The 13,656-nt window shown below is 38.0% G+C and overlaps 1 protein-coding gene and 1 long non-coding RNA gene across 3 annotated transcripts in view; one reads left to right on the forward strand and one right to left on the reverse strand.

Annotated features, from left to right (window-relative positions):
* LOC141381271 (uncharacterized) overlaps nt 1-13,656 on the forward strand; it is an 86,575-nt gene that overhangs the window by 13,166 nt on the left and 59,753 nt on the right. The window lies entirely within an intron of this gene.
* usp31 (ubiquitin specific peptidase 31) overlaps nt 9,460-13,656 on the reverse strand; it is a 54,174-nt gene continuing 49,977 nt past the window's right edge. For both annotated transcript variants that reach the window (XM_087245062.1, XM_087245061.1), the window contains one exon: nt 9,460-13,654. In XM_087245062.1, the coding sequence (XP_087101188.1) occupies nt 12,168-13,654 (1,487 nt within the window). In that variant the 3' untranslated portion in view covers nt 9,460-12,167. The remainder of the gene's footprint in view (nt 13,655-13,656) is intronic.

Genomic DNA, 13,656 nt, shown 5'->3' on the forward strand with positions numbered 1-13,656 from the left:
TTAAATATTCAGCTGTGCATTTGCACTCAACACCCAGAGCACTTGCCAGTTCTCAAAAAAAAAAAAAAAAATAGCTGCTAATGATAACAACACTCACAAGAACTTGGCTGTTCGCTCACAAACGGCTGTCAGAATTTGGAATGAGTGATAATATAGAGAAAGGGTGATGCTGATGATGCTGTATTTAATGTGAGACACTGAAGACTTTTTTTTTTTCACGCAGAGACCTGTCAATTAAATACAGTGCGTTGGTGTTTTTCAGTCTAATGTAAAGAAAAATAAAATATACACTATAATGCTGAATCTGTCACACTTTACCAATTTGTGTTCGTATTTCAATAAATATTTTTAAAGCTTTTATTCTGAATTTTTTTATTTTTTTTCTCTCCATGAATTTAACAGTGTAAGTTCAAATGTCACAATTTTATTTGTATCTATAGAATTTTCTGAATGTTTTCGTTACCAAGGGATTTGTTCATAACATGCCTAATTATATACAGGATTTGAATTGTTCAGAGTAATTATGGATTGAAAAACTTATACGAAAGACCAAGGCAATTCGAAACTTTTTGATTCACTCTCTAATTGGTATTAATTAGTATGATCTCATTCGTACTGTTGTGAAAAGGAAAATATTTTTGATAATTTTTGTCTCTTTTTCTTTTCATTAAACAATTGCATTTTGTATTGCTTAAAGGTTATATGTTTACTGGATTTCTCATATGTTTTGCATATTAATGAAGCAGTTTTGCAGAAGCAGATGAAGCTGGTTGTCTAAAATGAATTTGAGCAAAACTTCCTGTGATCACAGAAGATTTACAGTTGACAAGTTTTGTGCTTTTAATGTTGTGCAGATAATTAGTAGAAAAAGAGGATGTATGTATGAGTGCGGCCAATGGAGGACTGGAAAATGATTGACAAGTGACAAATTCCGTTAAACTCCACCTGTTAATATCAACTGCCTATAAAAGAGCAAATCAGGAAATTAAATTTGTTGTGCACCCCTGAATGTAACTCTTGCATTGCATTAAGGGTAACAGAATTTTGTGAATCGAATTATTCATTTGTATCCAATAAATAAAAAGATTTTGGACATTGAAGAAAAACTCTTCTCACCTTTTTTTTGAACACGCATTGAATTGATTAGATATTCCAAAAATACATTTTATTATGACTTGCTTATTCCCCAATGAGGGGTATAGGATTAGGGGTGCAGTTTAGGGGCATGTCTCCTTTTTTCATACAAATGAAATCATACGGAATTGTATAAATTAGCCACTTTTCAGACACAGCATCAGATAGTTTCCTTATGAGATCGAACTGAAAAGATACCTAATATAATAAGACTTTTGAATTTGAATTTTGTTTTGCTAGAGATATATATAGATTAGCATGTATTTAATGAAACAATGCTTTATTTGCATATTTAAAAAATATAAATATTTTAAAAACTGTACACTAATTCTCTCGATGGAACTCTCAACCTCCCGTATACATGGTGCTAACGTGAAAACTGTTATGTGACATTCAGCTTTTGATGTTTTGTCATCCTTTTTAAAATCTTTACAAAATTATTTTATTGATTTGTTTATTTATTTATAATCTTTTAAGTTAATCATCTTTCGAAGTCAAGCAGGGGTGGGATTTAAATTTGCACTTGTTTTTGTCTCGTTTTATGTTGTTTCCTGAAAAACTCTGTAAACAGTTGTTAACAAAAAAGTAAAAACTGTACACTTAAAAACTATATGATCAATTAGTCCTGACAGCATGTTTTAGGTCATTGTAACTTATTAAACTAAGTTAATCATGTTCTAACTTAATTTTATAAGTCACACAAGCTGTTTTAAGTCAGTTTAACATAAGTTCAATGTACTCATAAGGTTCATTTGATTCAGCTTAAAAAATTTAGGCCAATCAGGATTTTTTTTTACTGTGTAACGCAATCAATGAAAAAAGGAAAGTGCTAAAAAAAATCTATTCTGGGTGTGATATAAATGTTTTTATTTATTTTTATAGGAAATTTATAGAACCAAATTTAACCTAATGTTTGGGTTTGTCCATATTTTACCCAATTTTGGTTAAAATAACCCAGCATTTTAGTGTCTTGCTTTTTTTTAAAAAAAGAAAAAGAGTCAGAAAAAGTGTTTGAAACGAAGCACATGCTAATGTATGAGGTCTGCCGGAGCTTTTGAACACCTTACTGAAGCGCTTTGCTCAGAGACGCCGTTCACCTCTGCTGAGCAGCCTGAAAACTGAGTGAAGTTCAGCTAAAAGCAAACAATAAATATTGTAGTCGTCCCTGGAGGTCTGGGATGCTGAGGGAGGGATAAGGCCTCAAAAGTGTTTGCTTGGGCTGAAGTGTAACCTATATTGAGGCCTCAGATGAAATAATAGCCTCGTTTTTGCTGCAGCGCAAAAAAAACAAAAGAAAAAAAAAGCATTCAGGCTGCTATTCAAGCAATCGTGCACAACAACAGAACATGCACCTGCTGTGCGGATAATAAAAACTACGGAAATTATGCACTAATCGGATACATTTAGATTAGGTTTTAGATCTTCCCTTCACCCTTATAACACACTGGGGTCAAATTTCAACCTGGAAGAGATGCACTGCATTGACAAATGTTTTGGGAAATCTGCCTTTACAAGCATATCAATTTTAATCGAATCCAAACCGTAAGTAGGTTTAATATGAAGTTTGGCCCACTTTTTGCAGCTAAACCAGCTTCAACACTTTTGAGAAGGCTTTCCACAAAGTTTACGAGTGTGTTTATGGGAACGTTAGTCTATTCTTTTGGCTTTTCTTCTTTACATGGTCAGGCACTGATGATGAACGAGAAGGCCTTACTTGGTTTCCGCTCAAATTTATCCTAAGGTGTTCAATCGAGTTGAGTTTGGCCAGTCTAGATCATAGACTGTAAAATATATGGACGTAGTATCCGTGATGTCACCCATAGGTTTCTGAAGAGCGCAAAAGAAGCCACAAATAGGCGCGGCCAACCGTCGCCATTTTGGTCACGCGTCATCACACCCACGGCGGGATACCAAATAAGGGCAAAGAGGCGGAGAGTGAGCGGAGCTACAGACACCTGCTAGCATTTAGCTTGGACCTGGTTCAGACACACTTTACTTTGGGAGAAATGCTTAATACTTTATCACCTGTGACTCGTTTGTGTTCTGACCACTTGTGCTTGGTTGTACACAATATCAGTAAAGTGTTTAGACTTTTAAAAACACTGCTGTAATACATTGAGCCACTAAACATTGGTCTTATGACGTTTTTCAACAGGAGGAAAACGCGAATTACTTCCAAACACTTCAGATATGGTCTGTGTTAGTTAATGTTGATGAAATATTGATGAAATCCAGCATAACACTGTATGACAACGCTTCAGATGACTGTTCTAGAGCCTACAGCTAATCAATCTGACAGATTCTGGAGTGCATTACAGCTCTAAATATAAATATAAACGATAAATGATCTTAAATAAAACAAATACATGTACAGAGATGGTATATAAGTATATAACTTTACTCACATGGGAAACGGAGGCCACGTGAATGGTTTGTGAGCACAATTAAGTGCCCTCAGCATGCCATGCCATCTAATAATTGTGGGAAACAAGTCCAAAAGGCAGTTGACTGTGTAAAGCCACATAAAACAACACAGAAATACGATAAATACGCCGAGTTCAGTGGCTAATCTGCAGGATTCAGCTGAGGTGACGTGACGGCGACCAGCGAGACATAGCTGTCACTCAAGTGGCCACGCCCTTAATTATGCAAACTTAATATAACTTAATATAAAAAAAACGGATGAGTTATAAAAAAATTCACCCCCCTCACAGTTGTCATGAAGGGTAATATTACCTGTATTAACCAATATCCTTTTTTGTTCCAGGCTGTAAACAACTTTTTTTCTGCTGTAAAGTTGGCCATTCTAACAGTGGGCTCAATTGAAATTTGCTCTGTTTTGGAGCCAGGAGCGGCCACGACTAGCGGAATTTCGCATGAATTGCAGTTTTAGTTACTTCCGTATTGGCTTCCTGAGGGAGAGCGGGAGGTTGCCGCTTGGTCTAGATCCTCCACAACTAACTCGCTCCTTCATGTCTTTATGGACCTTGCTTTGTGCACTAGTGTGCAGTCATCTTGAAACATGAAGGGAATACTCCCAAACTGTTTCCAAGCCAAACCCTGAAAAACAACTCGACACCTTGTTTGCGTTGTAGTCACAATATTTATGCACATCCCTCACTAACTTTGCTGTTTCGTTGACTCGGATGTATGACATTGATTATCTTAAACAAGTGTCCACTACTGGCAGAACATCTAAATGGGCTTAAATTGAATGCCCTAAACCCCTAAGCACTTGGAAACTACTACACACTGTGAATGCAAGCCACTGTCGCATTGCATTGTAGAACATACAGATGCTATGCACATATGAAGCATATTCGCTGCTTTGCTCAAAATCGAAGGGTTGAGGGTATATCCGTGTAAACTTCCATCCTTCACTTGATGAAGTAGAACACACTTTAAAATGACAAAGAGGATTCCCCCAAGGGCAGGCATGTCCAAACTCGGTCCTGGAGGGCCAGTGTCCTGCAAAGTTTAGTTCCAACCCCAACCACACACACTTGGGCTAGCTAATCAAGCTCTTACCAGGCGTTCTAGAAACATCCTTGCAGGTGTGTTGAGGCAAGTTGGAGCTGAAATCTGCAGGACACCAGCCCTCCAGGACCGACTTTGGACACCCCTGGGTTAGGGGATATGGTTAGGGAAGTTACCAAGTGCTTATTTAAAATTGGAATGGAATGCAGCCCATAATCTCCCCTCCAGAAAACTTTAGCACAGTGCAATAAGGCAAGTACTATTCTTCAGGCAACTGCCAAACCCAGATTTGTCGATCACAGATTTGCCACACAGAAAAGTGTTATTGGCAACTCCAGAGAACACATCTCCACTGTTCTAGAGTCAGAAGTGGCCTACTGTATACTACTGCATCACAAGCTTTGCATTACACTTAGTGATAAGACACGGCGCAGCTGCTCAGCCATGAAAACCCATGAAGTTCTTCACACACTCTGCTTGAGCTCATCGAAAGAGCACATAACGTTCTGTAGTCTGTAGCTGTTGACTTATTTGGAGGTCTTCACATTGTGAGCCTCAGAATGCTATGAACTGCTCTGTAATTTTACAAGCTGCTGTTGTTTCCAAGTTCATACACTTTTTTATAACACCACCAACTGTTGACGGTGGAATATTTAGAAGAGAGGAAAGCTTTCAGATATAGATATCTGCAATTGTAATATTATATGTACACTGGTGACAAAAAACCTCCCTGAAATATAGATTTTTACTATATATTTACAATAACATACTTTTTGGGTCTTAAATTTGTTGTGCCTTCATGAACGATTTTGGCTCGTACACACTGGGACGCTTTTCGTTTGCGTTTATCGTCAGCGTTTTGAGACGTTTTTTTCCAGATTCAAACCCTAGTGATTTTCACTGCCGTCCAGCAGAAGAGTGTGCAAAATCACTCCTTGACGTTTGATGTATAATGACACCCGCTTGTAACAGAAGAAGAGAGAAAGTTGACACGCTTGTTGTTAAAGTTACTAGCGATTCGAACAAGCATAGATGGTTCAAGTAGCAGCTCTAGCAATAGAGAAATGATTATTGTTCACCAGTGCAATAAGCAGCTCCACATTCATATCGCCTCTGGGCATCTTCATCAATGTGCGCTCGCATTGACAGTTTTGCACTTGTGCTTCTTCAAGTGCTGTTTACTGTAACTTTAGCAGCTCCGTGCATGTGAACTAAAGTTCCAATCTGATTGGTGGAGAAGGTTTTGATGCGTCAAAAAATAATAATAATAAATAAAATGACCATGAGGCTTTTAAGCCTTGCATTTTGCACGTTGGTGTGCACGATCACATTGGCACCCTTTATTTAGTCACAAGGCGTTAAACGTCGACGGAAAACGCAAGCAAAAAGCGTCCCCGTGTGCATGGGCTTTTAGACTTGAATAAATGGTGGTATTTGCTGAAACATCATTAGAAAAATCAACTGAAAAGTCATCTTGTTGCACTGCCAGCAAATAACCATGAATTATTTTGATTTGTAACCTATTGTGAACATTTACTATTAAAGGGCCTGTTTCCATATGGACTCATTGATTTCACACATTTACACAGAGCAGTTCTTTTAGGTTCCTGTTTAGCACATTTGGTTTTGTTTTGCGAAACCAAATGAGAACATTACCTTTTGGATCTTTTCTTCTTTCTTTTTTTTATTTTTATAATCAATAACTAACTATACCAACATTGCAGGGACGTTTTTTGTAACAACTTAACAATAAATAAATAAAAGATATACAAATATTGTAATAAATATATTGTTACTACGTTGTTCTAACCTTGAGGGAATGTTCTACTTGCATAAAGAAAACTATTTATATATAATGGCCAGAGGACATTCTAGAAACCAGAAACTAACATGTCCAGAACAGTCTAGAAACCAAAAAATAAAAACTAAGAGGAAAAAAAAACAATAATGATATCATGATAAATGATAACGGCTTGCATATTTTACCCTTCAGAATACTTATATATATTCACACCCCTAGAACCAATATCAGGGTTTCTGCAGGTTTCATCAAGTGAAATTTAAGACATTTTAAGCCCATTATGCATGAGTTTTTAGACTTCTGAGCGGCTAAACAGCGGCTACTTATTTCTAAACCACATATTTTAACGTGTCAAAACAAGAAAACTCTAGTTGTGCAGTAGTAGAAGTACTTCTCTATTTTGAAGTGCCATCAATATGTTATTGACATTTTATTTTGAGCACATTAAATAAAAGCATTACAGTTTGGAGTGATCGACAGTGGTATGATAGGCTGTCAATGATCAAATAATGTTGTATTCCACATAATGACAAAATCTGTGACCTTGAGTAACTTCCATACTCTATACACTTTTTTTCCAATTTAAAAAACCTCAAGTTTCATGCCAATATATAAATATTAGATCCTCTCTACTTAAGTAAATAGTTTTTGTGTAAATGAAAGATCATGGAAAGGGATATATTGCTGTTATCATCATGAGGAATTGTGTCATTATTTATCCAGGGTCGCCACAGCAGAATGAACCGCCAACTTATCCAGCACATGTTTTAATGCAGCGGATGCCCTTCCAGCTGCAACCCATCTCTGGGAAACACCCACACACACATTCACTAGGGACAATTTAGCCTACCTAATTCACCTATACCGCATGTGTTTGGACTGTGGGGGAAACCGGAGCACCCAGAGGAAACCCACGCGAACGCAGGGAGAACATGCAAATTCCACACAGAAACAACTGACCCACCTGAGGCTTGAACCAGCGACCTTCTTGCTGTGAGGCGACAGCACTACCTACCTAAAGGTAATTTCAATAGCTTTTTAAGACTTTTTAAAGACCTCAGAATATTTTAAGAGCTCATCACCACTTCGAGTTCTAATCAGTATCAAACCTTAAACTTAATAAACAGTTGTAGTTAAATAAATCAATGAAGCAGAACCACGCAACAGAACTCAGATAAGCTCAGAAGAAACTAAGCTTGAAAGAATAAATTATGCAGTTGTTTTCAGCGACAGGCTTCAGGCACTGTTTAAACTTGTTTGAGTCATCTTCCCATTATGACGTCTGTTTTGCTCTATGGTTTCACTACATGTAAACAGCATCACAGTATCTTCACGCGTTTGTCGCAAATTACGTGACATCATCCTGACGGAGGACCTTGGCAGGACACGCCCCGGCCTGAATCAATCGTATATATCGAGCACGCCATTGTTAATATAGAAGGAAAATAAATATATTAACGTTTTATTTATTTTTTTGGAGTCAAACACTTTGGACAAAGCTTGAATAAAATTGAAGACCTCAATAAAAACACAATTAAGACTTTTTAGTAACTTTTAAGGGCCCTAATGTTCTATTAATTGAATTATCAACTGGCGACGCAGTGGCGCAGTAGGTAGTGCTGTCGCCTCACAGCAAGAAGGTCACTGATTCAAGTCTTGGCTGGGTCAGTTGGCGTTTCTGTGTGGAGTTTGCATGTTCTCCCTGGGTTTCCTCCGGGTGCTCCGGTTTCCCCGACAGTCCAAAGGCATGTGGTACAGGTGAAATGGGTAGGCTAAATTGTCCGTAGTGTACGAGTGTAAATGAGTGTGTGGGGATGTTTCCCAGAGATGGGTTGTGACTGGAAGGGCATCCGCTGCATAAAAAAAAAAAAAAAAAAAAAAAAAAAAAAACATGCTGGATAAATTGGTGGTTCATTCCGCTGTGGCAACCGCGGATTAATAAAGAGACTAAGCCGAAAAGAGAATGAATGAATGATTTATCAACTGTTAATACTTTTTAAGACCCCGCGGACACCCTGATTTTCCTGATTAGGGAATTTAATCAAGATAATTCGCTGTAAAATGTCTTACAAAACAAACATCTTTTTGCAATAAAAAAAAAAAAAACTATTTAGATGGATTGTTGGTGATTGGATGGGTGTTGGGGCGACTGGGTAACTTCGACAACTTTTAAAATTAGGACCCGTTTAAAATGATTCACTTCCAACACCATATTTTTGTGAATTCAAGAAATCATTTTTTTTTTTACTTTTTAATACCCCGTGAACAGCCTGCATTATATTTAGATGTTAAATTGGGATTTGACTACAAAGCTTTAAAGCAGTGGTTCGCAAACTGTGGTACGTGGGCTTCCTTCTAGAGGTACGCAGAGGAATTAAATGTCCTATGTACATGCTACAAATATTTATAAATGTATCAAAAAAGATTTATACATAAATATGATGACATATAGCCTATATTTCTAGGTATTGATAAATAGGCTACTATGATAATACTTTACAGTACAGGAAGTTTTTTTTTTTTTTACTTTAAGAACAGTAACGATTTTTTGATTAATTTATTATTATTTTTTTTGTAAGCACAGTGCAGGGTTAATGTTAAAACTATGTATAATGTTTAAATTTACAAGTTATTTTGGGGATTTTAACAAGGTATTCTGATTCAGGTTTTTTTAAGTTTTAAAGTGAGGAAATACAAAATATTCATAACATTTCATAAGGAAAAATGTACATATACATCTTTCAGGAGACCATTTCTTATATCAAAAAGCACCCAAACTACTGTAGATTGACAGATTCCACTGATTTGACTATGAGCATCTTTCATTCATAAAATTTAAGTTGAGTGATCTGAGACTCCTTTAAAAAGCTTTAGAGTGCCTATTTTGCCTTCACAAGAAACATAATCGCAGAATAAAAATAAAAAAAGGTGGCGGGCTCCATCTTGTGGTTAATATTGGCTATTACAATACTTCCAGCAAATTAAATGTCCAACCTAAGCCAAGCAAATGAAATGAACAGAAAAATAACAAACATCAACGACAAATCTGAGGTTAGACCTTTAATGCAGGTCTATTTTTTTAATCATAATTCAACCGCCAACGTACATTGGGGAGACAATGTTATGAATACAAATGACTCTTCAAAGAAATGCATTCTTTAAAATAATAGTAAAAAAACAAAGAAGTGCATACATATTTAAAAAAACAAAACAAAAAAAAACGTACAAATAAATTAACAAAAAAAGCATTTGACGCAGTCTCATGCAACCAAACATTTTGCTTCATCCAACCAATATTATGTTCCTCTTTTTGGTCAACCTGGATTGACTTTAGTATAATAAAAATAACAGCCCAGTTATAATCCTACCAATATATCTGTGAACAATACATGAAAACTGCCCTGGGCTGAGAGAAATCATTCAAGTCCAGTGTGTAAACCAAGAGCACACATTTTATATCATAAGACTGATGCAGCTTCATTCATTATATTGATAAAAGTCCTATCCAAACGCTTGGTAAGACCATGTCATATTAGCACTTGCGCCATTGAAAACATCCCGTTATGCGTTAAGATTTACAGAGGGTAATAGCACTTCTCTGAATTCATGGTCTGAGAACTTGACAACTTAAGACGAGGAATGAAAGACAAAGTGAACGTAGTGTTGTTTGTGTATCAGCATTGCAAGCGATGCAGGAATTGTGTGCACTGAATGAACGCTGATGGATCAAGGTATATAGTCAATATAAGATACTCCCTATATACACAACACGTGAAAGCAGACCACATCACGCCAGCGGAATGTGAAAAATATCAAAGGAAAAGAAACCGAGGTCGTATTCGCAACTTACGAAGTCAAATAATAGTACAAAGATAGCGTGAAAATACTATGCCGATTGCAAGTTTGGAATACATATAGTAAAGCTAATAATTTATGCTCTCATATTACAATATTTAAGAAACGAAAAGTTGGACGAGTGTGCAAAAAAAGCCATAGAAAGAAAACTATTCATGCGTTTTCCTTTGTATATGTATATAAAAAATGCAGACACCGATAACCAGACTTTTGTTTAGCCACAGTCACTTGCATAGTTAACTGCATGCGTTAATGTAATCATGCAATACTGCTTTTTTTTTTACAAAAAACTTTCAGTGCACACACAATATGGGCCTGTTGCAAATTAAAAAAGAAGCGTGCTACACATTAGGTTCATTGCTAAAGTATCCATTTTTAAGAAAAAGGTGTGCTGAAGGCTTCGAAAATCAGCATGGAAATGAGAGCGGTTTAACGTTGGCGTCAGCACCGCTTGGATTAATGTTTTAATTATAGGGCAGCAAGCTGAACAGTGGCCGACGTAATGACACCGTTATGCAGATGTAACAATAATGACCCATTTAACCTTACATTTCTCCTGTCATATACAACAATTTGAATTAGTCCGAATGACTTAGTCTAAGCAAACTCAAGGAGGAAATGTAGTAAAAAAAGGCCAAATTTAAGTTGGGCATTAAAATAAATTGGCACACAGACAAAAATATAATACTAATAATAAAATAAACCCTCATCATTGTGGTGAGGTATTACAATCTTGAACAGGAATTCGATTTACATTGATTAAAGGTCTTACATTACTATTGCATATGCATAGTATCAATCTTTAAAACCATTTGTTTTTAAAAACGGCATTAAGTTTAGCATGTTTCCCAGTTGGAGTAGGTCAATATATCTGTATATCTATATATCTGTTCTCTACAACGTGTTGAAAACTATTGCACTGGTTGTCCACAGATAAATATAGAAATAAGGAGGGTTTAACCCGAAGTGATAGATAGCAAGCCAAATGAAAACCGCTCATATATGTTGGCATTGGAGTTTGGCAGGCATGAAATGGTTCAAGTATAATTACTGTATGTGGCTTTGACTATAAAAACAAATATATACAAAACTAATTCATGCAGGGTTTACACTGCCTCCATTAATATCCGTATTCCAGCGTTTAGCGGGTATCAACTAAACTGGGTGAGTTTAAAGATTGTCCTCCACTAATATACCATTCAAAGGATCACATTCACACAGCAACAATTCAGCTATCGGCCTGTAGTTGGCGCTGTTGCACAGTTTTCAAAGGGCAGTAATGCTACTTAAACAACTGCTCTCGAGTACAAAAGGAAAGAGTTAGGGTAAGAGAGCAGGATTCGAGAGAGGTACCAATGAGATTGTTTAGTGCTGAACCCCATTAAGTCTTCAAATTCAGCTCGGTTTCATGGTGTAACTCTTCTTGATCTCATACTGTATCAGTGCCAGGGGAACACTGGACTGTAAATAGCACCAAGTGTAGAAGTGGAGTGAATTGGTACAGTACTCCAAGGAATATCACAAGAATCTAATTTCATCATAAGCGACTTGTCCAAAAAAAAAAAAAAGGAAGAAATAAAGGAATGGTACCAAGTTAAAAAGTATTGTACATATTATCTGTTACATTGAAGCATTGTTTGAGGGAGAAAACAAATTATGTACAAAGTGCTAAGTTAAAACATTCCTAATCAGAGTCGTGAACAGTAGTAGATTCATATACCATACCTTGCCAGAGGCAATGATTTGGTTCCATGGCAGGATAGAAAGGCGCTTTCTGATTAATTTACATATTTTCTTTGAGAAAAGTAAAATACAGGTATATACTATATACTTTATATTCTTTTTAGGCACATCAAAAAATAGCTGCATTACAGAAAATAATGGAACTGCTATTAAAATTTCATTGAGGCGTCTGTGTTGGCCGTGCAGAGGTTTGCATGCTGGAAGAAAGCTTTCTAGAGGATGCCACCTTTTCAAGAGGCCTCTTCCCATTGATGGGAGACAGAAGACTAGTCTCAGAATTGGAAGACTTGGACTTGCCTACTGGTAAGAGTGAGCGTTTGCTAGGAGTGGAGTTCTTCGAGGACTCTTTCTCATTGTTGGCAGACTTGTTGGAGCGAGGCTCCGGAGAGACTTGCTGGGAAGAGTTTCCAGAGCCTTCGCCCTCATCGGCATTGAGTTTGTTTTGGCTGCTGGACTTTGCTGTCCTCTCGGCAGCTTTCTTGGATAGAATTGTGGTCTTTCCCAGATCGGCTGACCGTCTGGTTTCTTTTTGCCGAAGCGCACTTCTAAAAAATGAGAGTCCCTTTTCCTCAGATTTACTGCTGCGGCACAGGTCTCTCGAGGAGACACTTGGGGAACGCAGGCTGGTGACTGAGGAACTACTACTGGAGCTTCTCACAGTCCTCCTTTCGGGACGGCTTCCCTCAGCAGTCCTAGGCTGGGATGTCCGTACTGGGGTGGCACTGACTCTAGACTTCTCCGCAAGGGGACTGGTGTGTGTCAAATCCTTGCTGGAGCCTCTCTCTACCAGCTTCTTCTTGCCAGAAACAGAGTTCCTCTCAGCCAGCGAGGAACTCTTCTTGGATGTAGGTGAGGGAGAGGCAGAGGACTGGGGTGTGGAAGTAAGGGACGGTTTTCCCTTTGTGCCTCCTGACACTGGAGACTCAGAAGACTCTTTCTTTCTGGAGGGAGTTCCTGAAGGTGTACCCTTGGTACTTTTGGGAGAATTGCTCTTTTCTTTTAGATTGGTCGTTTTGGTGCCCTTCACTTGAGGGCTGGAAGACACTTGGGAGGATGGAGATTTTGTAACAGAGGAGGTGCTCTGCCGCTTTTTGGAGGGCTTTTCTTGGTCCCCCTTGGTCTTAGTAGAGCTCTTTTTGCTGCCAGACCCTTCAGTTTTCTTTTCTGAGCTCTTATGTTTCTGTTCTTTGGAGAGCGGTCCGAGAGAGTTCTGGTCCACAGCATTGATCTGGTTATTGTTGTCAACCGGCTCACCTTTTGAACTTTTCTTGTCAGCCTGTAGTGGAGCTCGGCAGTAAGCCTCGTCTAGGATTCGTTTGCCATTACCATCGTCACTACCGTTACCCTCCATCATGGCCAACGGGGCTTTACTGCTAGGCTGACGCTCATGTCTGCTGTAGCCGCCAAAGCAAGACGTGGACACTTTATCATCACAAGCTTCTCCTATCCTCTCTAGAGGAGGTGAAGAGCGAGAGTCCAAAGACAATCGCGAGGGTGAGTTGGATCTCATTTGGAGTTTAGTGGACAGAGACCAGGAAGGTTTCATCCCATTTTCGCTGAAAGCCAGTGGGCTTGTAACAGATGATCTGGAGGACAAGCTCTGCCGCTGAATGCTTCTCACGAAGGGCCTTGTTGAAAATCCTCCT

The sequence above is a fragment of the Danio rerio genome, chromosome 3 (genome assembly GCF_052040795.2).
Source record: "Danio rerio strain M-AB ecotype USA chromosome 3, GRCz13ab, whole genome shotgun sequence".
Classification (NCBI taxonomy): domain Eukaryota; kingdom Metazoa; phylum Chordata; class Actinopteri; order Cypriniformes; family Danionidae; genus Danio; species Danio rerio.